The sequence below is a fragment of the Geotrypetes seraphini genome, chromosome 5 (genome assembly GCF_902459505.1).
Source record: "Geotrypetes seraphini chromosome 5, aGeoSer1.1, whole genome shotgun sequence".
NCBI lineage: Eukaryota > Metazoa > Chordata > Amphibia > Gymnophiona > Dermophiidae > Geotrypetes > Geotrypetes seraphini.
Window position 1 is genome coordinate 169,359,512 of NC_047088.1, and position 26,463 is coordinate 169,385,974.

The 26,463-nt window shown below is 42.7% G+C and overlaps 1 protein-coding gene across 3 annotated transcripts in view; it reads left to right on the forward strand.

Annotated features, from left to right (window-relative positions):
- MYL1 (myosin light chain 1) overlaps positions 1-25,135 on the forward strand; it is a 45,995-nt gene extending 20,860 nt beyond the window's left edge. The window contains exons 1-8 of one of the 3 annotated variants that reach the window (XM_033946903.1): positions 1,484-1,543; positions 2,296-2,320; positions 4,358-4,385; positions 11,146-11,289; positions 14,889-15,062; positions 19,339-19,416; positions 19,825-19,870; positions 24,793-25,135. In XM_033946903.1, the coding sequence (XP_033802794.1) occupies positions 2,318-2,320; positions 4,358-4,385; positions 11,146-11,289; positions 14,889-15,062; positions 19,339-19,416; positions 19,825-19,853 (456 nt within the window). In that variant the 5' untranslated portion in view covers positions 1,484-1,543; positions 2,296-2,317 and the 3' untranslated portion in view covers positions 19,854-19,870; positions 24,793-25,135. Of the gene's footprint in view, positions 1-1,416; positions 1,544-2,295; positions 2,321-4,357; positions 4,386-11,145; positions 11,290-14,888; positions 15,063-19,338; positions 19,417-19,824; positions 19,871-24,792 lie in introns of those variants that run through there. The other 2 variants (XM_033946904.1, XM_033946902.1) reach the window with 2 other exon arrangements.
- The last annotated feature ends 1,328 nt before the right edge of the window (positions 25,136-26,463 follow it).

The window sequence follows — 26,463 nt, forward strand, 5'->3', positions numbered from 1 at the left end:
AATCTGGCAAACCCTAGCCAGTCCGCAAGTCTCCAAATACAGGAAAAAGCAACTGAAATAAATTATACTGCACTGAAAGGCTCAGAAACCAACCCTAGGTATGACTCCCTAAACCTCTTCCCCTAATGGACACTCTTTACTATCTTATCTGGAGGCTTACAACTGCTGCTATCTCTAGAGCAGTGGTCTCAAACTCAAACCCTTTGCAGGGCCACATTTTGGATTTGTAGGTACTTGGAGGGCCGCAGAAAGAATAGTTAATTTCTTCTTATTAAAGAAATGACAATTTTGCATGAGGTAAAACTCTTTATAGTTTATAAATCTTTCCTTATGGCTAAGTCTTAATAATAATATTGCAATTTATAGGTAAGGAGACATATGATCAAAACGGTTTTATTTTACTTTTGTGATTATGATAAATATACCGAGGCCTCAAAATAGGACCTGGCAGGCCGCATGTGGTCCCCGGGCCGCGAGTTTGAGACCACTGCTCTAGAGTAACATTTCTGCTTTTTTTCTGAAACTGCACAGCTCTCAGTGAGTTTGAGCCATGTGCATGACTGTTTAGAAGTTCAGGCACTGGAAGGTGCCATGAGAAAGCAGAACTGCTATTCTGGAGGTGGTGCTGACAGGAAGCCTTTGGAGAAGGTAAGGAAAAAGGATTAACAGCCTGGGAGGAGAGCCAGCTTGGAGAAGATGAAATCCAAGGGAGCTCTTCATTGTGAAAAAGAGGATGATGGTCCCTGATTGACAGGAGTGTGGGGGTTGAAACCAATTGGATTAGTGTTAAGGATAAATGTATATTGGGAGAACAGTGTATGTAGGGAAGAGATGCTGAAGAGATGAACAATGTATTATTGGAGGCAGATGGCTGAGGGAAAGAGGTGTGTGGGAAGTGAACGTTTCAGGTACAGAAGTTGGTTTGTTCCTGAGCAACTGGTTTGCTGCATCATTGAAGAGAGCACTCTCTCCTCCCCCCACCAACCTCCCCACCACCAACAACCAGGGTCCTAGCTGCCATGTCCTACAAAGATCCTGGCTTTCACATTGACATTTTTTTTTTTTTTGCCAAAGTGGTCTCCACTTGAGAAGCAGTGATAGATCAGCATTATATAACCTCTCTGATTAATACATTTCACACATTAGCCCATTAAATTAGTCAGCACCCCTATATGTGGCATGACCACTTTAGGAATAATCTTTCCTCAAGTTGCACCAGGCCTCGAAAGTGCTGACAAGTTTCAAACTCAGTGAAGCTTGCCGCCGCTCCTTGGCCGATTTGGGTTTTCTAAAAATAGCCCTCCAAATGGGTCAGTCAAGAAACAGATCCTTCTTTTCCCTTTGCCCTAAGAAAGTTAAAGAACTCTCCAAGGGGAGGGGATAGCCTCCTTCAGACACTCGATCTTAGCTCTGATGTCACAACCCCTGCTTAAATAAGAAGTAGAAAGACCAGAGCAGAAGGACCACACTCAGGGACTCAGGCTGTCCACTAGCCGACTTCAGCAGCCTCAGAGCTACTCTCCAACAGACCATCTTAATCATGGTGGGTCCACAAGCCAACTTTCCTTACTATATTATTGGTTGTTTAATTGACTGATTAGTTTTAAGCAAAATATCTTGCATCCAGATGGCTTAGCCCAACAGAGAAGAATAACTGAGTTTAATCTAGGAGCAAAAACTCTCCCAAGTATTCAGAAGCTATAACGTTAGCTCCTCTTTTAATGTAGAAATTGTGCAAACAGGCTTTTATGCACCAGATTCAGTGTAATTTGTCACAATCTGAAGCGGTTGCTGTAGCTCTACTGAGCGGATGCAATTAATTTCCAAACTGAATAGTTATTAAACTGTGTTTTTTTTTCATGCAAAGCACCAGCAAGCATATTTTCCACCAATTTACTGTATACTGCCAAAAATGAATGGGATGTTACTATATTAATTCATTTTGAACATAGCTTAGAAACGATGCTAATTCAAATAAGCTTTACATTATTATTTAGAATAATCTAATGTAGTCTAAAGAAATGTAGCATGCATAGATGATATATAACTGAGCAGGCAAACTTTCAGATAATTGTTGGACTAGATAGGTGTTTGCACAGAATCCTCCCTGTATTCTTAGTAATACATTTTTAGTTAGAGAACTGGAGTTTTAGTGGTATCCCCTCCCTATTCTTTCTACAGTGTTGTGTGGTAAATTGCACCTCTATAGACATTACTCTGTTTGGGTTTGTTCCTGTCAATGCATTTGCCACCTTACTAGTTGCTTGTTTTCTCTCCTTTCTCGTTCCGTTGCAGTCTTTTTCAAAGGATCAGATTGATGGTGAGTGTCATTAATGTCAAGGAGAATACGAAACCTAAGATCTTAGGGTTCTTTCTATTGGGATGCCTTTGTTTCTCTTGCCATGGGCATGAGTGAGAGTAAGTGCTCTGGGACTTGAGCATTTGGGTTTTTGTGCTGCAGAATTTGGAAACATGCAAAAAATTTTCTTATTGCTGAAACTCTCTCTCCCCCCATCCCCCACAAAGTCAGAAAGTGTATCTGATTATGATTTTTAAAGTTTATTTGGGTGGGTGTTGCTCACACCTTTTTCAACAGTAGCTCAAGGTGAGTCCCATTCAAGCACAGTAGGTGGAGGAGTAGTCTAATGGTGAGTGCAGTGACCTTTGATTCTAGAGACCTGGGTTCAAATCCCACTGCAGCTCCCTATGATCCTGGACAAGTCACCCAGCACTCCATTGCCCTAGGTATAAAAACAGATTGTGAGCCCACTAGGGACAGAGAAATTGCCTGCATATAATGTGTACAACACTGCATACTAGTGCTGCCTGATTCAGGGAAAATGTTTTCAATTCATTTCAGCCTATTGAATTGTGTTTTTGATTCGATTCACTTTTCCTGCCCCATTGGGCATTTTTTTTCAAACATCCTGGCAGGGCTTATTTTGTAGTCTTTCCACCCACCCCCACCCATCCCTCTTTGCCATCTCCAACCCTATGCCAGCACTGTGGTGTAAACAAAATAAAAAATGTTTTTTTTCTCTCTCTGTTAGGTCCTAGCTCACCAGTTCTGGCAGGATACACATTTCAAATCTGACATATTGTAATTACAAAATAGAAAATAAAATTATTTTTTGTACCTTCCACTGTCATATCCAACATTTGTTTCTTTCCCACTATCTACTATCTCTCTCTCCCTGCCTTGTGCCCTGGATCAAACCTCTCTATTCACTTCCATGCAGCATCCCTCCTTTCCTCCCCTCCATTATCATATGCAACATTTCTTTCTCTTTCCCCATGCACCATCTCTCCCTGCCCTCCACCTTTTGTCCAACATTTCTCCCTCTCTCTTCTTCATGCTTGTCTCCCTCCCCTCCACCATATGAAGGATTTCTCCCTTCCACACATTTTGATTCATATCTCCCTTCCTTTCCTCCACCCCAACAATTCTTCCTTGTTCCTCTCTCCTTTCTCCCCCTTGTGCAGCATTTTTCCGCCCCTTCCATCCCCCTGAGCAGCAGTTTTCCTCCTCTCCCGCTCATCCCCCCTATGCAGCAGCACCCCATCGATCCTCCCACCATGAAACTTGACATGCCTCCAAGGCCTCCTAAAGCAGCAGCACTGCTCTGAATAGGCTGCTTTGCGACCTTCCCCGCTAGGGCTTTCCTCTGCCATATCACCAATGATGTCATCAGCGACATGGCAGAGGGAAGGCCCTGGCGGGGTAGGCCGTGAAGCAGCCCGTTCAGAGCGTTGCCACTGCTGCTGGTTTAGGAGGCCTTAGAGGTATGTCAGATCTCACCAGGGTAGGGATCGCTGAATCGGTGAGTTCGATTTTCTGTGACAATGAATTGATTCACCGAATCGAATGAACTGGTGATTCAAATTGACAAATCGGACAGTACTACTGCATACTTCTAGTAGCTCTTTAGTAGTAGTAGATATTTCACTATCCCTTGAGGACTCACAATCTAATTTTGTACCTGAGGTAAGGGAGGGTTGGGTGACTTGCCCAAAATCACAAGGATCAGCATTGAGATTTGAACCAAGTTTCCATAGATAGGGGGAGCCCAGCTCTCTAACCTCTAGGCTACTCCTCACAGAATATTTCTAGTTCTCTGCCATTTACATGGCTCAGGGATTTTGCAGCACCAAGGCCTTTGTGGGCAAGGATCACGAGGAGCACTTACTTCATCACCAGCCCTGTTAGGCATCTCAGTAATTTCCAAGAACCTACAAGGAAGCATGTTGACTGATTGGAATGAGTTTTCCTGCCGTGAGCTGGGTGCTTTATAAATCAAACAGGAACAATCATAAAAATAAAAAAAACATTTTCCTGTGGTTGATTTGTTCCTAACAGATCGAGTTCTCACGTGACCAGCAAGAAGGTGAGTCTTGGGAAGCTTGTACAATAAATACAGCTACCTTGAGGCAAAAGATGTTGCTGACATGTTAAACTAGGCATAATATATTAGAAAGCACATTTGAGCCCATGTAAAAATACATTCATAGGAAATGGGGGAAACACATGGTCAATAGATGCAGTATTGAGGCTTAGAATCAGTGTATTTGGTCCCCATTACAATGTCAGAGCGTAAGAGGTTCTTCTGCATTTTAGAACAGATGTCTCAGAGGTTATCCAAGAGAAAATTGGGGGGAGGTTCTCCAAAAGCAATCATCTCATCATGGTCTTTCTTGGGATATTTTCAGCTGCCCATGATAATAACCGATGGATCCCGTGTTGCACCAAAGTAATACATATCTTTGAGGTTGAACAATATGCAAAGGCATCCATTTTCTCCAACCAGGGGAACCTTGCTTTTTTAACAATAGGCATGTGCATAGTCCCCCTTCCCCAAAAAGTTTGCTTTGTATTCATTTTAAACAACTTTTTCCAAATTTTCAGAGTTTTTCCACAATGCTTTACATGTTAATTCTTAAATGTATGTGCATACAGACGATTTGTGCACACTTTTAATTTTTAGCCACCCAACAAACAGAATGTATGATCACACATGCACACCCCTGGGTTATTAAGTGTTTTGCACACCTCTAATCCTGATAAAGAGTGAAATCACAGCCTGTAACATTGCACATTCTAGCCGGCTTTGGGAAAGGGATGAATTTCTAAAGAGGGAATTTCTTAACTGACTAAAAACTGTGGAGAAAGAGAGCTTTCAGGAAAGTATTTGTGATAAAGTAACATTTTGGGCCCAGTAAAGATGCAGAAGAGGGCAATATTGCATAATACTGAGCTTAGTTTCTCAAGAGGACATGCTGAATTCTCTGAGAACATGTGGGCTGCAGGAGGCTTCCCTCATAAATCTGTAGCTATCTACTCTTGACTTAGGGGGAAAAACAGCTGTTAGCTTTGTCACACTATGCCAAGTTGTTTCAACATGGGAAAATTAAGACGAAATTCCAAGGTACCTAAAATAGGTGACCTGTAGATCTTCAAGCAGATTGAGGGACAACTCCTTTGCATTTTAGAAAGGATCATTTTGGTGGATCCTTCAGGGGGAAAATAAAGGAATTTCTTTTGGACTATGTGCTGTTTGTAGCATGGTGAGAGCAGAGCTTTGAAAGGAAAGGAAGAAACAGTATGAAAGTTTGGTAAAAAAGCAAGTTAAATATAGTCTGCATTGAGAGCTATACACGTGTTTGTCCAGTGAGTTTCCAGTTTTTTTCATACCATAGGAAAGCTAGCTTTTCTCAAACTCTGCAAAATACTCATTGACGGCGTCGATGACTTAATGGATTGTGGCACCATCTCATGGAAATTTACCAAACTTTTCAAACCACTCATACTTTAAACTAACGGCCTCTTTTACAAAGCTGTGCTAGTGGCTGCCGTGCGGCAACAACCCCGAAGCCCTTTAAATCTCTATGGGTTTCGGGGCCGTTAGCGCAGCGCAGCCGCTAGCTTGGCTTTGTAAAAGAGGCCATAAGTTCTGCATGATTTTTTGAAATGTTGCGTTTCTGTTTAGGTCCATTTTCTTTGTTCTCATCTTCTAATATATTTTTTATACATTTTTACTTATAAAATTAGGGCTCTAAATCTTATGATCTCATCTCCTATTTCAAAAATATCTTTTTCCTTAGTTTACTCCAGTTCTTCAAGATATACTCATCATTTACATATACAAGGGTGGTTTGAAAAGTTTGGTAAATTTCCATGAGATGGCGCCACAATCCATTAAGTCATCAATGCCGTCAATGAGTATGTTGCAGAGTTTGACTAAGGGCTCCTTTTACAAAGGTGCATGAGCGTTTTTAGCGCATGCACCGGATTAGCACGTGCTATAGCGCATGCTACCTGAAAAACCTACCTGCTCAAGAGGAGGCGGAAGCAGCTAGCGTGCGCGGCATTTTAGCATGCGCTATTCTGTGCGTTAAGGCCCTAACGCACCTTTGTAAAAGGAGCCCTAAATCTATTTTTCGAATGATATGAAAAAAACCTGGAAACTCACTGGACGCACGTGCATAGCCCTCGATGAATACCACATTATTTAACTTGCTTTTATACCAAACTTTTCAAACCACCTTCACACAAACTTCCATACAGACGCTCCAAAACAGTTTATTTGAAATCAATGACATTACCTATTAATTCTACAACGGCTTATATGGACAAGAGTGTGTTTGGAGGTAAATTATTGGTACATGAGACTAAACCTCCCCCACCCCCCCTTTTACTAAACTGCAATAGCGGTTATTAGCGCAGGGAGCTACACCGAAAGCTCTGCACTGCTCCCAGTGCTCATAGAATTCCTATAAGCATCAAGAGCAGTGTGGCTCTCTATAATAACCATTATCGCGGTTTAGTAAAAGAGAAGGTAAGTGATCAAGAGACTTACCCCCTTGCTTTTGTTTGCACAGTAGAAGTCACACACATTAGATACAATTGAGGAGGGCAGTTTTTATTTTGGTTCTTTTTCACTGATAAATGCCATTGTAAATTGTCCTATTAGGGACAATTGGGGAGATCAAAACATTTGAGTGAATCTAAATGCTGAAAATATATGTCACATGCTTGAAATTAGAAAACTGGATATACAATAGATTTGTTCAGGTTATTGCACTGTATGATTAATTAATTAATTTTTTAAAATTTCGATTCCATTGTATTTACAAAAAAGGTTACATACATAAAATATTAAAACAGGTCAGAACAAATAGAAGCAAAAGCAGAAAGAGTCAATCCTTACAAAAGGTCAAATGCTCAAAGAAATGCATCAACAAATAGTTGTGTTTTCAACAGTTTCCTGAATGAACTCCTATCACTACATTTTCCAATTTGGCCAACAAGGCTATTCCACAATTTTACTCCTGCATATGAAAAGGTCATAGCATTCGTTTCCACATATTTAGGATTGGCCTTTGTTTTCAACAGTGATCTAATTTAGTGCATTTCATATAACAATAGATGTTTTCCTCATTGTGGCAGCCTGGCTAATACTGGACAGATTTTCATAATTTGAATAATCTGGTCAATTGAGAATATCTTCTGAGTCCTCCAAGATTGTCCAGAAACTTTCCATAGTGTGGGTGGTGCTTGCAAGAGATGGGTGTGTGCTTCAGGCCTGAATAAACCAGGCATTGTAGGATTAGTTTCACAGGAGTTTCATATTACACTTGAATACTATAGTCCCATATCTGTTTCAGCAATTATCCTGGATGCTAACAGGCGTGACTGTATATGGACATCTGGAGGTAGAACCCAAAATACTCAGTTTCACGTGTCCTCAGTCTGGAAGACGGGAAAGGGTAGAAAGCAACAACTCATTTTGACCAGGTGTCAGTTGCAAAAGCACTAAGATTTTTTTCTGCATCCTCCTCCACCTAGTGAGCCAGGGATGAAAGCTCTTTGGAGAAGTGCAACCAGATTGATTAACCAATCTTGGGGCTCCTTTTACAAAGGTGTGCTAGCGTTTATAGCGCACGCACCGGATTAGCACGAGTGCACGCTATTCCACGCGTTAAGGCCCTAACACGCCTTCGTAAAAGCAGCGCTAGCGGGTTTAACGCGCGCGACTTTTCATCACACACAAAGCTGCGCTGGCGGGTTTAACGCGTGCGACTTTTCATCACACACTAACCCCCGCGCTGGCCGAAAAACTACCGCTTGCTCAAGAGGAGGCGGTAGCGGCTAGCGCATCCGGCGGTTTAGCGCTTGCTATTAAGAGCGTTAAACCGCTAACGCACCTTCATAAAAGGATACCTTAGTTTACAAAATGTAAAAGTGGAAGCCTGATTTTTTTTTTTTTCTGAAAATATATTTTATTATGCAAACTATGGGTAAACAGGGTAGATAAATTCAGTTTACAGATGTGTACAGAAAAGGGATTTCTGAAGTATTATACCAAAATTATTTTGGTTGTGGGATTCTTTGGACTCAGTGAGCTATACAAGGGAAAAGCTATCAGGGTTTGAATTTGCTTAGTGCAACATCTCAAATTGTAGAAACGAAACTAATGTAAAATCAGTTTTGAAAAATTAAGAAATAAATTTTAAAAATCCTATAAAAAGGATGGTTCTGTTGCCATAAAGCCTCTTTTATACTCCTTTCTTAATCCTTTTTCAAAAACGATAAACAGTTAAGTGCTGATCATTTTATTTATTGAATGCCAAAATTGTGCTGAAACAGGGGCAATTCTATATATGGGTGTCACAGTTTTGACACCTAGATGCAGCGCGTTGAGTAATAACTTAATAATGTCATCTGGCACCCAGATTCCATTATAGAATACTAGCATTAGTTGTCAGACACATGCATACCTTTAGGCATGGCCAATTATGTCACATCTATGGTACATGTGGCACTTTTAACATGTAACTTGCAGTGTTCTGCACTGTCCATGCTCATCTCCCTGTGAATGCCCCCTTTCATTTGCATGATAAGCTCATTGCACTTGTTATTAGAGGTGTACTGAATATTCGTATTTGATTTGATTCTGCCTGAAATATATTATTCGTATTTGGCCGAATAATGATTTAAATTCAAATGCAAATAATCCAGGGCTCTACTGTGCTAAATTTTATTTTAAAAATGTCTTACTCGCTGCATCAATAATTCTGAGTGAGGTACAAAAAACACTCATAACTGAAAAAGGATAATTAACACTGGACAACAAACAGTTCAGCAGAAGACAAAATACATTAAGACTTCAAAAGGTCTAATAACCACCATCAATACAATAGCTCCTCCTCAATCAGCCCATTTGCATGAGAAATAGCTCTCAAACAGCACTGTTTTAATCAAATTCCTAAAGTTTAATAAGGACGGAGCATTCTTTGCTTCGAACTGTTCCACAATAGAACGCCTTGCACTGTCATCATCGAGCGACAGAATCGGGACAATTTCACATGTTTCAAAGATGGAACTTCCAAACAGAGCTTCTCAACAGAACACATTGTTCAAGTTGGCTGGTATAGGTTGAAAAGATTACTTAACTCTACCGGCTGTTTTGTATGCCACAGCTTATAGATTAAAGTACCTTAAACTCAATTCGCGCAGCTACAGGCAACCAATGGAGACTTACTAAAATCAGTGTGATATAAATCCTATTGAAATAGAACACTTGATCTCTGATTTCACATTGCTTTTTATTTGTTAAGTTAAAGCTCAAATGCCCATTATCCATAATCAGTATTCTTATCCAACCAAATAGTAAAATGTGCTATTCAGTACAGCTCTACTTGTTGCAGAATATTGCTAAGCCTTGCGCATAACTGCTATTTATCTTTCAAATAGGTGTGGAATGGACACCAAAATTTAGGCAACACGTTATAGAACCAGGTAGAGTCTGCAAAATTGGTATTTCAGAGGAGACAAGGTGCATTCACATAAACAAACTGGCATTAGCTGTTTGTCATTTCCGAAAAAGGATTAAGAAAGTGGTGTGGAAAAGAGTTCATGATAGTAAAACCATTCTAGCCATCCTTTCTCTAGGATTATCCCTTCATTTCTTTAAAATGATCATAAATGCAGCATAAGGTTCAGTGTGACCCAATGACTCTGAAGTAGACCAAAATAACCTTGCGATTCCAACATCTTAATGTACCTGATTAGATTGTACTCGGAAATCTTTCATTTTCTGTCTGCATCCATCCATGTGGAACTTCCTTCCCCAACATGTAACAATAATAATAATAAAATTTATTTATAACCCGCAATACCTTGCAGTTCAGAGCAGTTTACATCAAGAGAAACTGCCAAACGCAGTAAATACATGGTTCATAGATGAAAGCGCACGGGACAATCGCGCACAGACAAATGAGCTGAAACAAATGCACGCAGGACGTCAGTGTGCTGGATTAAAAGATAAATTTAAAGCGCCAACACTTCTAAGTAAAGTGGGGGTTCCCCCCCCCCTCTTGGAGCACTTTAAATTTAACTTTTAATCCGGCATGTTGACATCCTGCGCGCATTTGTCTATGCTCATTTGTCTACGCATGATTGTCTGGCGCGCTTTAGTCCCGTCACCGAATACGTACATGAATGTATTCAATACATGACTGAAATTTCATTAGACAAATTTGTCAAATAAATAGGTCTAGACTAGAGTTAGAGAGTTTCTTAGATTGAGTGTCTGAATGGATGGCAATAGAGTTAACCCCAACCTTCTTAGCGTAATTGGCTAGATGTCAACCATTTATATCATCCTTTCTTAAGATTTGTATCAGTTTTTAGGTTTCATGGCTGAACCATTTGTAAACCAGTTTGTTTGGTTTTATCAGAAGGGCAGTATATCAAATGAAATAATAATAATAAAGAGGGCTTACACAGAATCTTGCAGGAATGAGTTTGGCAAAGGTAGATGGTTGAAGGAAGCTGAATGACTGATCCAAAATCTTCTTGCTACAGGGGATCTGAGCTAGGAGACATCTTAGTAGCACTAGCTGCAACCCCTTCAACCTGCAAGACATAGAAAATAACCACAAAGGGCATGCAAGGAAAAAGCACCCTGTTAGCTTTCGGAGATAGAGAATAATAAAAAAGTAATTTTTTAAAAATAAAAAGAAATTACACATCTTTTTTGGAAAAGGGGATCAGCATGCGAAATAAACATCAAGTTTTTAGGAAGGCTGAACCGATGGTGAACAAGTTCACATATCTCTTTCATCTTAAATCCTCCTCTCTTGCAGACTTCAAGGAAGCCTTTCTCCTCTTTGACAAGGTAGGCGACAGCAAGATTGCCCTTGGCCAGGCTGCTGACATGATGCGTGCTATGGGACAGAACCCTACAAATGCAGAGGTCAAGAAAATTCTGGGCAACCCAACTGCTGAGGGTAAATATATTTTATGATTTCTGACTGGGTTGTGTCATATGCCAGAGAAAGTCTAGGCAGGCAAGTTGGGCTGTCCTGTTTTTGCCCCTTGTCCATACAAACTTGTACAGAGAAGGTATAGACACACGTGGCAGCCCCCTTTTCAACTGAAAGGAAGCGCTGGGGTGATTTGTTATAGGTGAAAGGGGATAGGCCCAGAGTAATCAAAGGAAATATTTGTTTACAGAAAGGGTGGTGATGCATGGAACAGTCTGCCAGTAGAGGTGAGGGAGACAAGGACTATAATTTCAAGAGAGCATGGGACAAGCATAGAAGGTCTCTGAGGAATAGAAAAAGATTGCAGAGCTTTTTAATTGATATGGATGGACAGCATAGAAGATCGCTGAAGAAGAGAAAGGGATTGCAGATCTTAATAGATGATGTGGATGGACAGACTAGATAGGTTGTATGAACTTTATCTGCCATCATTTTCTATGTTTATATGAAAAGTGAGACTGAAAGTTTATAGATCTAATGGGCAAAATTAAAAAAAAAAAAGAATTGAATCAGCCCGTCAAGGTGAATGTGGTTCAGAGGCAACCCAAATGGCCTATAGTTTTTACTGTAAGACTGATTTTTCCCCCTTCTTTTTCTAGCCATACAATAACAAACATTACTTGTATTAATTATAGGAATATTTACATTCTGCTAATTTGAAGGTCTTGTTCTCAGTGAATTATCCCTTTAACGTAAAATACAATAGATGCAAATACATACTGTACAAGCAAGCCAATCCAAAATTAAACTAAACCAAAATTCTATGGGGGCAATAACTTGGCATCTTAATTTAGGTGTCACTATGGCATATGCCGAGTGCCCATTTTATAATGGCATCTAGGTGTGCCTAAGCCATTATAGAATAGTAGTGTAAAATCACACTGGCACAGTGCACACTTATGCAAGGTTACTGACGGGCATAAGTTGGCATGGTTGGTATGCCATGCAGTGGACATAACTGATACTATTCTGTAAGTTGTGCATATGGCTTGGTGACTCGCCAAGGGCCCACCCATGTTCCACCTACATCTAAGCCCCCTTGCTGCCTTTTGGAAAAGTACTCCAGTAAACTGCTATATATGTACACTTACCCCTCCATATTCGCAGACTCGGGTCCGCGGTTTCGGTTATTCATGGTTTTTTGAGCGAAAGCCCCGCCTCCAAATTTACATCACAGGAAATCGCTGCCTGGCGTTGCACAGAGAAAATTGCTACTCCCAGCTGCACTTTCTTCACTGGAACAAGTCAGGTTATTCGCGGTTTGGGTTCTTTTTTTTTTTACAGAAAAACCACGAATAACATACAAAAAGTTGTTCGCGGTTTTTCTCTATTCGCTGCCTTGCCGTTCCCCTGTCACTGCGAATGCGGAGGGGGAAGTGTACTAATAATCACAGAGAAAACCTAGGTAAAGGAAAAAAGCCTCAGAAGGTACACAGAGCCATTTCTAATGTGCCTAATGAAGTGAGCTGAGATCCTGTAGCTCTGCTTCATACCGTCTATCATAGGCAAAAAAAAAAAACAACCTTCACTATACATTGTTCAAACCAGCAGACAAAAAATATCAATCACCACTAGTGCTTGTAGACTGAAAACTGTTAATGTTCCACAAAGCTGCTGGTACTACAAAAGTGCAATTACAAATAGTTACCCCTATGCTTTGAATTGTTACGCTGCCATCGATCCTAACAGCCACGCAAAATCAAAGATTGCAAATAAGAACATAAGAATAGACTTACTGGATCAGACCAATGGTCCATCAAGCCCAGTAGCCCGTTCTCACGGTGGCCAGTCCAGGTCCCTAGTATCTGGCCAAAACCCAAAGATTCATCAGCTTACATTTTTACCACAGAGAAGATGGAAAATATTCAACTAGCTCAATTATGCAGTTTACAGAAAGGATAGTGTTATGGGGGGTGATGTTTTGTACAATTTGAAAAAGGGATCTAGAGATTAATTTATAAACTGGTGAGCCTGATGGTGGTATTGGACAAAACTACTGAGCAAATACATAGACACAGATTCATGGGAATAGTACATAGCAGGAATATGGTAACTGGCACACGTGTCCATATATTTGTGTAAATGACTAAGAACATAGGTATATACAAATGTACTTGCTACCTAAATCTAGGCAGCGCCTTATAGAATTACTCCATAGCGCCTTATACACTGTTTAATATTCATCAGTGTTGCAGCATTTGTGTGAGGCATAGGAAGATTTAGAGGTAAAAAACAGCATAGATACAGTATTTATTGTTTTGTTTTATTTTACTATGTATGTTTTTTGTAGCTGTGTAAGTGTAGACGGCATATAAATTTAAAAAATAAATAAATGCACATTTCAGACCTTTGCTGAGTTCCAGCTGAAAGGCATAATTGTACTGAAACATTACATTATGCATTTTCTGTGTTCTGTGTCCTGTGTCTCAAGTGGCACAGGCTGCTAGACAGGAGATTCAGCAGAATATAAGACACGGAGGCCCCGATGCACAAAAGCTTTCCGTGGCAGTAAGACTTGTTGAAGCAGTCTTACTGTCATGGAAAGCTGTTTTCCCAATGCATCAAAGGGTTCTCTGTGGTTGCTACCAATCCTCATAGCAGCCACTCAGAACCCTATGCAAATGCATCGCAAAGAGCTCATTAGTATTTAAATGAGCTCTCCTTGCAATGCGCAAAAGGAAATGCCCCTTTTTATAGGGCAAAAGTTTCCAGCAGGTCTGGACCTGCCGGTACCTGTCCTGCATGTGTTGTGTGAGGCACACAACACATGCAGGACTGCTGCACCCATGTGCATCGGGAAGGAGATAAACAAAAAGCCAGCAGGCCCTGCTTTCCATGGAAACTACGATCAACTAAGTCACAGGACTTCCCAAAGCTGTCGGCAGCTTCAGGGCTTCCCCGCTGCTCAGCTGTTTGGGGATTCCCCTAGAGAACAGCTGAGCAGCAAGGGAAGCCTCGAAGCCAGAGGCGGCATCGGGGAGTCCTGCAGCTCAGTTGACTGCAGGTTGCATGAAAAGCAGGGCCTGCTGGCTGGCTTTTTTTTTTTTTTTTTTAAGGCTGCAGCTGTTTTGCGGGTGTTACATACACACATCTGCTGCGCCCATTTTTTTTTTTTTTTTTTTTTAAAGGAGGGGAGGGGAGCAGCTGTGCCTAGTGATGTGCTCTTCTGAGCAAGTGCCAGGCACAGTTCCTCCCCCTTTTACTGGGGCTGCTGCACACAAATAGCATGCGTATAATTTGCATGCTATTTTACTGAGCATAGTCCAATAAAGAAAGATCACTCCCACCACGGTAAATACCGTGGTGTCGGAGCTTTGTGCATCGGGCCCTGAGTGAGAACTAGGAGGAATGCTTGTGAACTAGCTTCTTCCCCTAATATAGGTTGATAACTCCTGATATACAGCAGAAAAAAGAACCCAGCTGAGCTTTGAGATAGCTAAGACTGTAAGACCACAGCTAGTCACCAGAATTTTAGATTATTTATCCTGCCAACAATAGGGTGAAAAGTGCCTACAGTTTATCATGTGAGTAAATATGCTACTTCTTACTTGTCCTTTTGCTAGAGTTGGCTCACAAGAGACTCGACTTTGAGCAATGGCTTCCCATGATGCAGGCCGCTAGCAACACCAAGGACAAAGGCTCCTACGAGGACTTTGTTGAAGGTCTGCGCGTCTTTGACAAGGAAGGCAATGGCACAGTGATGGGTGCTGAACTTCGTCATGTACTGGCCACTTTGGGTGAGAACTTCTCATTTCTCCACCAAATTGTCTAAGTGGTTTAGAGCAGGGATATTCAACTGCAGTCCTGGAGGGCTGCAACCCAGTCAAGTTTTCAGGCTACCCCTAATGAATATTCATGAGAAACATTTGCTTGCACGGTATCCATGGCTTGCAAATAAGAACATAAGAATAGACTTACTGGGTCAGACCAATGGTCCATCAAGCCCAGTAGCCCGTTCTCATGGTGGCCAGTCCAGATCCCTAGTATCTGGCCAAAACCCAATATTCCATGCTACCGATCCAGGGTAAGCAGTGGCAGTGGCTTCCCCCATGTCTGTCTCAATAAGAGGCTATAGATTTTTCCTCTAGGAAATTGTCCAAACCTTTCTTAAAATCAGCTATGCTATCCGCTCTTACCACAACGTCTGGCAATGCGTTCCAGAGCTTAACTATTCTCTGAATGAAAAAAAAATATCTCCCTGTAACTTCATTGAGTATCCCCCTGGTTTGTAGCAGAGAGTTGCAAGGGGACAAAAATCCCACCCATCCCCACCCATCCCCGCCAGGATCCTCTCCGTCCCCACCCGTCCCCACCAGGATCCTCTCCGTCCCCACCCATCCCTGCAAGGAATTACCTCCATCCCCGCTCGTCCCCATAAAAAGCAGCAATTACTTCTGACAGGATCATCAATTCCACAGTTTCTTTTGTGTTTGCGCTGCTGTTTTCCTTGTGGAATCTCTTTGGTGGAACCCTTTTTTTGTTTTCTGTTCAGGTAATTAACTTATAAACCCCCTCTTTTAATAAGGCTGATATGTCCATTATATTATATGGACGAACCCTGCTTCCAAAGCCTTCCAGCCCCATGGGAGTCCCGTTGGCTAGAGGGGAGTCCCCATAGGAATCCTGTGGGCTAGAGGGGGGTCCCCGTGGGAGTCCCGTGGGTTAGGGGGGATTCCCGCGGGACCCCTGCGGGACCCGTGGGATTCCCGCGATCCCCGTTCCCATGCAGACCTCTAGTTTGTAGCACTCCAGAATTGCAATTCAATACCTCTTTCTTAGAGATAGAACAATTTTGCTCTTTGTTATAGCAAAAGCAGAACCTTTTTTCATTTGCTAATATTCTGTACTTACAGTCAGTTGCATTATTTTTCCATGAAATAATTCCACATTTTAGATTCGATTCTTAATAGAGCCATGACAGGCAGTAGCTTAGTAATGGGGGTGCGGTCTTCCAAAGGTCGCAGCACCTCTCCTCCTCTCTCTGCCCTCCCCCTGCTCCTCTCCTCGCCTTGTGCATGCAACCTTTGCTTTCCTCCATACCTTTTTTACTTCCCTGGCATGAGGTTGCTGCCTTCATCAGCATTGGCGCTCTCTCTGACATCACTTCCGGGACCAATGCCTAGGAAGTGACATCAAAGGGTCAGCTGACACTGAAGTGAGCATGCTGCTCATGTTGGAGAAGTAAAAAAGGTATGTGGAAAGGGAAAGGGGAGTGTGCACGGTAGTGGGGAGCAAGGGAGGGACGCCACTGCTCTGGGTGCCAATCACCCTTACTACAGCACTGATGACAGGACTAGTGTGACTATGAGATGATGGATTCTCTTAGACAGCTTATCTTAGAGGAGATTTCTGAGGTCTGTGCTGAGACTTTGCACATATAGGGCCAGATTCAGTATATGATGCCATTAAGATCAGCACTAAGCTAGTATTCTATAAACTTTGGGTATGAGCTCTTACGCTTGCCAAACCGTGGTGTAAAGGTTCGCACCCAACCAGTGGCATACCTAGCATATGTGACACCCGGGGCCCATCAATTTTTCACACACACCTCATCTGTATGAAAACATGATTTTTAGTAACAATCCACACGTGGCACAACAAGAGTGCACCTAGGAAAAAGCAGCATCTTACATACACTGCAGGGAGCAGTAGAACATCAATACACCCGTTGTAAAACTGAATAAGCCAGACTAGTACAGATCAATCCTGCACAGTCAATCCTAAAAGAAAACCATGTCTTTCAAACACACAGAAGTGTAACAGGAACCAAGACTTCTCAATATATGAAAGTCAAAAATGGATCTTAAATATAGGTATTAAGAAGTGAGGTAATACAATTTTTACATATACTCAGAATTGTGTAATCCGACCAAGAGCCTTGGCTCCTATAGCCGAACCCACCATTCCATCACTGTGTATGACTTTAATGCAAAATAATAGTAAATAAGGCAACGTGCTCTTTGAATGCTAGATTTGTTCTCAATGGCAATAAGAGGAAAAACCACTCCACTTAGCTTTAAGGTGTGCTAGCAGGTCCCTACATGGGCCATGTTTCGAGGGTCTGTTTCAAGGAACCCAAAGGAGATGTGCAAAACTTCAAATGCCAGAGAAATAGTTGCTGAGTGATTCGGACAAAACACTTGTGTTCATAGGTTGAAAGGTCTCTTCTGATTTTCCATGGAATACCTAAGTTTTCCATGGAAAATCAGAAGAGACCTTTCAACCTATGAACACAGATGGTCTGCGCATGCTTACCAGAGCTGCCTGAGCATGTGATGGGTTGGGGGCGGTACCCGCGAGCAGAGCAGGGAGGATAATAGAAGTCCATGCCGCCCCGACTCTCCTGCTCTGCTGCCTTCCCTGCAGTTCTCGCACTGCAGGGAAGGCAGCAGAGATCCAGAGTCAGGGCAGCAGAGATCAGTCTAGGCGGCAGAGAGCAGAAGGAAATTTGTATTCGGGGCAGAGAGCAGAGCAGCGAGAGGAGAGTCGGGGTGGCAGGGCTGAAAGTCGGAGCTAAAAGGAAGGAGAAGTTGGCAGAGCTCAGGAAAGGTCGTGAGCAACTGGTCCCCCACCAGTCGCTTCTTTTTTGATCGGCCAACCCAGTCGGTGTTGCTAACAAAGTTTAGTGAATCACTTTCCTGCTTTGCATGCCGCTTACCCTCATTTGCATGTGCAGTTCGGAATTGGATCGACCACAAAGTTAGTGAATCGGGTTGGGGTGACAAAGGGGTCGCAAACCAATCGGTACACGATTGGTTTGCTTAGTGAATCTAGCCCTTTGTCCCTGTTAGTCCAGTTAGCACTTCTTAATACCCCCATAGCCACCACTTTGTACTTTAAAAAAAAAAAATGTTAATCCAGGCCCAGCATGTTCTCACCGTTCTCTCCTGTCCAGTTCGATGCCACCAAGCTGAGAAAACTGCCAACCTCAGCAGTGATTCAGTGATGTTGCTCCCCTTCTTGCTTTCCATCTGCCGCTGTCCGCCTGGGCGGAAACATGAAGTTGCATCATTGAGAAAGACCAGGCAGACATGGAAAACAGGAAGGGGAGTCGCGGGCAACGTCGCTAAATTACTGCTGAGGCCAGCAGTTTTTTCAGCTTGGCGGCATTGAACTGGACAGGAGAGAAGGGTGAGAACAGGAGAGAAGAGAAGGGTGAGAGCCTTGGGGCCGGGAACATCCCCCTCATACTTGCATCTGGGGCGGTCCGCCCCCACCCTTGCTACGCCACTGCACCCAACTGATGGCAGTTAGATGTACAAATCCAAGTATTCTATAATATCACTCCTAATTTCTGGGAACGCCCCTGACCCACCCAAGTGCCTCACATGGCCACACCTACTTTTGAGTTGCACACTATGAAATTTAGGCATGCATATTATAGAAGGCAGTGTCCTGCAAATCTTTTGTAGCAGTGGCACACTAAACTCTGGGCTGCGGCTAGAGGACATCTGGAAATGCCATGCGTGGAGTTCCTGCATACGGGGCCCTGAGCCTGCAACTACCACATCGGTGGGGGGTACTGGAGGAGGAGAGGCGCCGGTGCCAGCTGACTGCCTACAGGACGTGCCTCTCACCACGAGCGGCACGTCATGTAAGCAGTCAGTTGGTGCCAGCGCCTCTCCTCCTCACCGGCATCTCGTGGCACACTCGGTATCTCGCCACCACATACTAGTGTGCCACAGCACAGTTTGTGATACACTGGAATAAGGTGTAGGGCAGATGAGCATGTAACTCCTAATATTTGCCAATTAAGTGACAATTAACTTCAATAATTGATTGTTAGCGCCTAATTGACTAGTATACATGCACATCTGAAATCCACACCCAAATTTAGCTGACCTATACAGAATCTGAGGGGGAAATGGCATTTTAAATAGCACAGGTCCTCTGTTTCTCTTTAATGGGAAATTATGAAGCAATAAGGAAGGCAGAAGTCAAAGATAAGGCTTAGATTTGTTTTCCATGTGTTTGTGACACTTCTGGGGCTAATCAAAAGCCTTTCTTCTCCAGGTGAGAAAATGAAGGAGGAAGAAGTGGAAACCTTGCTGGCAGGTCAGGAGGACTCCAGTGGTTGCATCAACTACGAGGGTACGTACCAATTATCTGTGTTATCATGCAAAAATTTCCAGAACATTTCTTGCTAATTCTTATTATTGATGACACCACACTGACTCTGCTTTACAAAGCCAGTTATCTGAGTAGCAGCTCCTGTCACCCAGGTTGGTACCACTGACCAGCAGGGTAACACAGGAGAATGAAATCCACAAACACGACGTGGGCACGAAGGAATGGAAAAGTCCAAGCAAAAGATAATTTACAGACAACCCAGACTTAACAGAACAGCATTCAGAATTATCTGCCAAATGCTGCTAAAATAACCAACAATAAGTTAAGCCAAGATTTAATGCTAGTAGGGATTTTCGCTTCCTATTTCGGTAACATTGCCTCAATTCTGATTTTTCTGTAATGTTGCCTCAATTCTGCTTTACTCCACAGCTTTTGTCAAACACATCCTGTCTGTCTAAAGACTGAAATTTGCAAGGTACAGTATGCACTCATTGTTCAATGTATGATTTTCCCGGTGCATGTTATGTCATTTTATGTCGGGTCCCTTGATTGGTAAAAGGGTTTGCATGTAATTATTTTGTCACAATAAATTTTGCCTACGTCTTGTACAGATCTGCAGTTTTATTTTATGTAGGTAGACAACGTACAGTAATTTGTGATCACTGTGGTCCTGTTTTTCAGCTATTATTCCAAAACATTCTGGAGTTTATAATTAGGGCTTCTGATTCTACAGTTTAAGTAGCAATACATATCCAGGTAGGAGAGGCTTCTATTGGTTAAGTGGTGCTGACAGGGTCATGCCCAGATTTCAGCAGCAAAAAACAGGAGGAATGGAGGGAAGTATAGTACAAAGATTCAAAAATATCACTCCAAAACAAAAGCACCACACAAGCCAAGAAAGCTAGCTTATTACTTAAGCAAAAGAAAAGCCTCAGACAAACGGAGAGGTGTATCCACAGTCTTCCACCAAAGCATCATAGGCAAAAAACTTTCACACAAGTTTAAAGTTAGCAGGTAGGAGCAGTTAGGATCTGCATACTGATAGCCTGGATTTGGCGTTAAGGCCATGAAGCAGTGGTTATCGGCCATGAAACGATCGTCGGCTTGGCCTGTTTGTGTTCAGTGGTTTTTACCATTAATCATTCTCGGCTATTTTTTGCTCCCACCTGCTAACTTTAAACTTGTGCGAACGTTTTTTGCCTATGATGCTTTGGTGGAAGAGTGTCTGAGGCTTTTCTTTCACTTAAAAAATAAGCTAGCTTTCTTGGCTTGTGTGGTGCTTTTGTTTTGGAGTGATATTTTTGAATCTTTGTACAGAATTTCAGCAGCGCATACCAGATAATGCAGCTGAAAATCCAGGCCAACTGCTATGGTCAGGGCCAGTTCAATCGCTGGACCAGGTGATGCTCTGGCCAAGGATGCTGGAGATACAAGGTGCTGAAATCCCAAACCTCTGAGCTCACCACCAGTGCTTCACCTGCTCCAAAGCTTTTCCCCTTCTCTCTCCAACCCCTAGTCCAGCATTGCTCTCTCTCCTCTATTCCTCTCTCCTCCTTCACCTTGGCCCTCTAAATAAGGTTGCCAAAATTTCCTCTTTGAAAAAAGAGGGTACCTGGCCCCACCCCAATCCGCCCCCAACCCTACCCCATTCTGCCTCCAGCTCCATCCCGTTCCTCCCCAGCCCTGCCCCCACACGAACCTCCCCGAGCTCAAAGGACGCATTTGGAAGCCTTCACGCATACACAGACATCGATACAATGATGTCACACACATGCACATGTGTATGACATCATCACGGTGACGGCCACACATGCGCAAAGGCTTCCAGATGCAGCCTCCAAGCTCAGAACTTCCAAAACCTGGAAAAGCTGCCGGGTTTTCCTGGACGTCTGGTAACCCTACCTCTAAATATTAATTTGCTTGCCAGCAGGCTGCTTTTGACCAGCCCTGAGTCTTCCCTCTGCTAGTGTCAGTAAGCGTTTAACAAAATGCTAGCCAATGCCGGCTGGATATTACCCTCTTAGATGTTTATTTTTAAGACTACTAGGCCTTTAGTACATTCTGTACTAAACTTTAGTGCATATTGATGTCATCATGGCACATAATTACATTTTAGGTACAAATTTACATGGATTACATTTACAATTGGTATACTTTCTTCAGGACCATACCAAGCTATAGTTGCACCATACGACTTGCCTACTGGGGCCCACCATCCACTTCATCACTGGCAATGAAAGCAAATGATGGACTGAGAACAATATTTGCAACCTGTGTGGTTGTTCCATACACATGCCCTTGGTACTGTGTTGATTCTTAATCTCCCCTTATCATTCCTGGCACACTCCATAACCAACCTCTTTCATTCCTCCTGTTCTGTTTTCACCAAGTTTCTCACACTCTTATCTTCTCACCCTATCTATAACAGTCTCCCTTTCTCAATCTTAGGGTCATGGCGAGCTATGTGCAAGCAATGCGGCCACACAAGGTGCAAAGGAGGCAGGGGCTCTAAATGTGCATCCTATCCATTGCCTTCCATGCTTGACTGTGATATAGTAGGTGGGATAGGAGCTCTAGGGGACATGTTGCACAGAGTTAGGGCTATAGCAAAAAATACTCGGATATAGTGAAAAACACTAGTAATAAATAAAACACTTTCACCAAGATGGAAAATGATGGTATGACAATAATAAAACACAAGCAAAAGACCAGGCTTACTGGAGGAAAAAGCCTCAGACAGGGGCCCGCCCACCTCCACAATGGTGGAATAGCGGTGTTCGAGCGATCACTTCACTGGCTCAAAACCTCCTGTTTAAATGGTCCAAGCAATGTATTAAGTTGATAGTTGCTTTGAAAAGTTGAGTGAAATAGAAAAAAAAGAACTTATCTTTCTTTCTTTCTTAAGGATCGGTACACCAACGGTGGCCAGCGTTTCACTATCAAGCTGCCTCAGGGTGTAGCATATCCGATCACACTCTCATTCGGACGCCGACAGCGTCTCAAAGATCCAAAGACGCTGTCGGTATCCGAATGAGAGTGTGATCGGATATGCTACACCATGAGGCAGCTTGATAGTGAAACGCTGGCCACCATTGGTGTACCAATCCTTAAGAAAGAAAGAAAGATAAGTTCCTTTTTTTCTATTTCACTCAACTTTTCAAAGCAACTATCAACTTAATACATTGCTTGGACCATTTAAACAGGAGGTTTTGAGCCAGTGAAGTGATCGCTCGAACACCGCTATTCCACCATTGTGGAGGTGGGCGGGCCCCTGTCTGAGGCTTTTTCCTCCAGTAAGCCTGGTCTTTTGCTTGTGTTTTATTATTGTCATACCATCATTTTCCATCTTGGTGAAAGTGTTTTATTTATAGCACAGAGTTAGGGCTACCATATTTGTAAAAGTAAAAAAAAGTGGACATGTGGCTCTGCCCCCATCCCCACCCCAGTCCTGCCCACACACAAACCTCATCTCCTCTCCTTCCTCCAAGCATGTGCAAATGTGATGCGATGATGTCATGCACATGCATGTGATATCATCACATCGCATCCATGCATGCTCAGAGGTCCTTCAGATGTGGCCCCGAGCTCTGGCAGAGAAGGAGCCTTCCAAAACCCAAACTGTTGGATTTTCCAAAATCCATCTGGACACCCAGTCCTCTAAAAGGAGGCCATGACCGAATAAATCCGGACATCTAATAACCCTACACAGGATGCATTTCTGGCTCCAGACTGTCCTACTTAATCTCCATATCAAGTATCTCCCTCTCTCATCCCTTTTGTCCCCAAAAGCTTCCCTCTCTTTTAACCTCCTCAGCTGTCTGTCATTCTCCCTCTCCCTCTCAGTTCCTTTGCTTTCCACAATCCACAACCCTATACATATATCACCACTGCTGAAAACCAAAGAGCACTTTTCCTGTCTTCACCATGGGTAGGGTAACCATATTTCGGGCTGCAAAACCCCAGGCACATAGCCCTGCCCTGTTCCGCCTCTGGCCCTGCCCTGGCCCTGCCCAGTTCCACCTTTGGCTCTGCCCCATTCCACCCCACCCCCTCTCAGTTCATCCTCTAGCCCCACCCCCACAAACCTCCTCTCTTCTTCCCCAACAAGCTCTGGCCACATCTGGAGGGCTTGGAGCAGGCACGGATGTGTGTGATGTTATCCGTGCATGCTCAGAGGCCCTCCAGGTGCGGCTGGAGCTCATCGGGCTTTCCAAAACCCGGACATACTGCTGGGTTTTGGAAAGTTCATCCGGGTACCTGGACAGTCCTCTAAAACGAGGACATGTCAGTTTTCTCAGACGTCTGGTAACCCTAACCATGGGAATTTTATTAGGTTTGAGCTGCACAGTTCAAAAATTCAAATTTCTGCTAGTCTTGCGATGAGATTCAAGAGAGTCAGACCAGCTCAAACCTAGCAAAAGCCACATAGTGAAGAGAAGCACTTGGGTTTTTGTTGCTGCAACAGCCGGGGTGGCAGGAATCAGGCATGTCTCACTCCGGTGACATCATCATGCAGCAGCAGCAGCCAGATGACATCAGAGTGCCCAAGGAAGGCATGATTTCCAGGAGGTTTCATTTAGAAACCCCATTATTGGTGGGGGGAAGTGGGAGAATGGCATCAGGGTTTTCCAGTTATAACAGAAAATCAGAAGCTTTATTTATAATTCAATTTTGCAAATAAGGAGATTAAAAAATACATTTGAAAGTTAAAAAACCAGAATGAAACAAAATTATTCCAATCAGTTGGTGATTAAAATGTTTTTCATATATTTAAAAGCAATAAAGTGCATTTTAGTGTTAGAAACATGTAGGCCTACACTACAGCAAACATCCATCTTCTGTGAAGAGGTGCATTTAAAAAAGCAACATAACACTTGTTGTTGATAATAGCCCTTATTTATTTAAACTTGTTTGCTATAAACAAAGAATAGAAGAAAGTCTTAGGGCCCCTTTTACTAAAGTTTTGCGTGGGCTAACCAAATTAGCATGCATTGAAGGCTAAGAAGCCCATTTTATACTTATGGGCTTCTTTACATTCAAGGGCAGTAATTCCATTAGCACTTACTAAACTTTGGTAAAAGAGTTCCTTAGTAAATCAGGCCCGGTGTTTCTTTTAGAGTGTGATTTGGAGATGGAGGGAGAGGAACTCTTGATTTTAACAATAGTATTAATAACTAATATGCAAACACAACATACTTTGCTGATAGTCTGTGTCTCTTTCAAGGCTCTTAACATCTGTGTAATTCTGTGGCACATCCAAAATTGTCCAAACTGCATTTAATGAAGGTCCAAATTGTCCAGCATAGCATCTAATGAAGGTCCACAATGACAGTTTTCTTAGAAATATGATGGTGTTCCAGAACAATCACCGTGTTGTTGTTTTTTCTTTCCCTTCAGCACTGGCAACATCTCCAAAGACCATGTAGCCATGAGGCCGTTGATGCAGTGATTCTCTTACTCCATCCGGCACTATCACTGTGAAAACCAAACAGGACTGTACTATACAAACATGTCACATGGCTCCCCCCCTTTTTTTAATTATTCGGTGGGAAGTTCCCCTTTGAACCTGCAAATGCTGTTTTTACACAGAACCAAAGCCATATAAATCTGGTTGCAGAAGCAAACTAGATAGATAAACATGCTCTTTTCACCACACCTGAGTATTTTTTCCATGCGGCTTGCCCTCTAGCAGTGTATACCCATGAAAAATGTGACAATAAATCCTTGTGGTCAGTCTGCAGCTGTAAAGTCTTTATTTCTCAACTCGCGTCCGGATTGTGGGCACAACATCACAAAAAAGTCTTAAGTTGTTTACTTTCTGTATGTTGTAATTTCACAAAATAAAGTTTTATGAAAAAAAAAATCACAAGTAAATATTTTCGTCGGGGTTCAAATTTGCACTATCAGTAAGCTGGGAAATGGAGAGGAGAGGATGGGATTAGAAAATGTGCATACTGGACCTATTGAATGTTTTCAGGCCATCAAAAAGAGGTTGGGCCAGTTTTGTTTTCCTAAGCACCTCAGTCCAATCCTATTACAAGCAGATATTATATCTTGATAAAGAAATCAAGAATGTGGATCTCAGCAGAACCTGCTTAATCATTAGGCAAACTAGGTGATTGCCTGGGGGCAGCTTCTAGGGCAATGGTCTCCATCTTTTTTTCTTGTAAAAGGCCAAGTGAATATGAGAAAGCTCTGAGGGCCACCAAAAGATTTCAAGCTTACCCACACACATACAATTAATTTTGTAAACTGCCTTGTCCTGCTTGTTCAGACTGTGTATTAAACATTAAAAATTAATACCAATATTGATTCTACCACACTTCAAGGATGTATTTTTAAAACTCACTTTATTTTGGATCATACAAGCATACAAAAATCAAATTGTAATATAAGTAGGGGAATCATATTTGTAGAAGTAAAAAAGGGGACATGTGGCCCTGCCCAACCCCCGCCCCACACCCACACAAACTTCATCTCTTCTCCTTCCCTGAGCTCAGAGTTATGTCTGGAGGGCTTCTAAGCACACACGGATGCTTGGAGGCCCTCCAAATGCAGCCCCTGAGAGTACTATTAGGACACTCCCTATCTGAGCCAAAACCACACCGCTACGGAGTGCCCCAAGGTGCATTGTTATCCCCACTCCTCTTCAACCTCTTTGTCAGACCAGTACTCGAAATCGCAGCAAAATGCCAAATCAAAATCCACTCATTCGTAGACGATATATAGCTCTACCTTCCCTTAGGCCAGGGGTAGGGAACTCCGGTCCTCGAGAGCTGTATTCCAGTCGGGTTTTCAGGATTTCCCCCAATGAATATGCATTGAAAGCAGTGCATGCACATAGATCTCATGCATATTCATTGGGGAAATCCTGAAAACCCGACTGGAATATGGCTCTCGAGGACCGGAGTTCCCTACCCCTGCCTTAGGCCAACACAGACACCCAAATCATAAAACTCCATAACTGCCTAACTGAAATAAAGAACTGGATGGCTGCAAATAAACTACAACTTAATGCCTCAGAGACTGAACTCCTCTGGATACACAAACACTTGCACTTACCCCCGC